We start from the raw sequence: 1,214 nt of genomic DNA on the forward strand, positions 1-1,214 counted from the left end.
CACATTCTTAGATGTCCATACATTTCTCATCGAACAGCAAACTTCGACACAACAGTTCTTGTAAGACTGTTTATTGAATTTAACACTTCAGATGGAGTTTAGATGCAGTTTGTATAAAAAAACCTCTCTTCTCATGTAAACTGCAATCGAAAATAACTTTACAAAATAGTAAGAGACTTACTGAGATCATAAGTTTCCTAACATGTAAAACTATAAAGTATTTGTGCATGCTCACTACTTGATTTCCTTCTTTGTAAGAGAGGAGTTGTTGAAAGGAGTCTCTTTGTTTTTTAAATCTCAGAGTAGTCTATGAAATCGAATAGTTGCCATCACAATTAGGATATACAAGATTAAAACTGGCACAGAGAAACACAACTTTTTCCCCAAAAAAGTTGAGGCAGCTTTTGTTGAATGATGTCTGCACCGGTAAATTTTTTATAAACTCTGGTGGCTTTGGAGCATCAGAAAGAATCCTTTTTTTCTTTTGAGATCTTGAAAAAAATTTTCCCACGAGTACAGACAGGTAAAGAGGAAGAGAAATAGCAGCTTGTTTCTTACATACCACCCAACACCATGCGCAGCTGCCCAGCATCTCAAAACAAAATTGAACTTGACGTCAGAGGGAGGCATATCCCTCCATGTTACAAGCACGTCTGAGATTTCTCCAGGGAGAGGGACGCAAGCACGAGGGTAAAGCATAAGTCTACTTTTCATGCATAGCTACTGTGCGCTGCCTCGCATCCGCAGCGCTTCGTCAGACATCCGAGTTGGAGCTGAGGTTTGTTAACCTGGGGTCTGCATTGATCTCGTATCTGTAGTGGTAGCCCTCCATGTGATCCCTACAGGCATCTCTGATGTTGTGCATCCACTTTTTGATCCCCTTTCGGTTCAAGTACAAAACCAGGAGGAAAATGGCCCCGATGAGAGCCAAGACTATCCCTAGGAAGACGTACGAAGTCTGTAGCTGGGAAGGCAGGTCTACAGGCATGGAGCAGTTCAGGTCCAAGACACTGATCTTCAGCAGGGCTTTGCCCACCATCTTGTCAGGGTAGGCACAGGTCAGAGCTTCTTTGCCCTCCACCTGGTCACTCTCCTTGAGCCAGGCCACCAGGTCCTCAATGGCGCAGTCACAGACCCAGCTGTTCCGGCCCAGGCTGATGCGCCGGAGGGTGGGCAGGCCACGGAACTGGGCCAGGGTGCTGTTCCTCAGCATG

General features: G+C 45.2%; 1 protein-coding gene across 1 annotated transcript; it reads right to left on the bottom strand.

The window, feature by feature from the left end:
• Positions 1 to 317: 317 nt before the first annotated feature.
• On the bottom strand, positions 318 to 1,213 carry TPBG (trophoblast glycoprotein). The gene has a single exon (XM_010168356.2). It carries the CDS (start codon positions 1,211 to 1,213, stop codon positions 755 to 757), a length of 459 nt encoding a protein of 152 aa, XP_010166658.1. The 3' UTR covers positions 318 to 754.
• Position 1,214: the final 1 nt, after the last annotated feature.

Source organism: Antrostomus carolinensis, unplaced genomic scaffold, assembly GCF_000700745.2.
Source record: "Antrostomus carolinensis isolate BGI_N321 unplaced genomic scaffold, ASM70074v2 scaffold54085, whole genome shotgun sequence".
NCBI classification, from domain to species: Eukaryota; Metazoa; Chordata; class Aves; order Caprimulgiformes; family Caprimulgidae; genus Antrostomus; species Antrostomus carolinensis.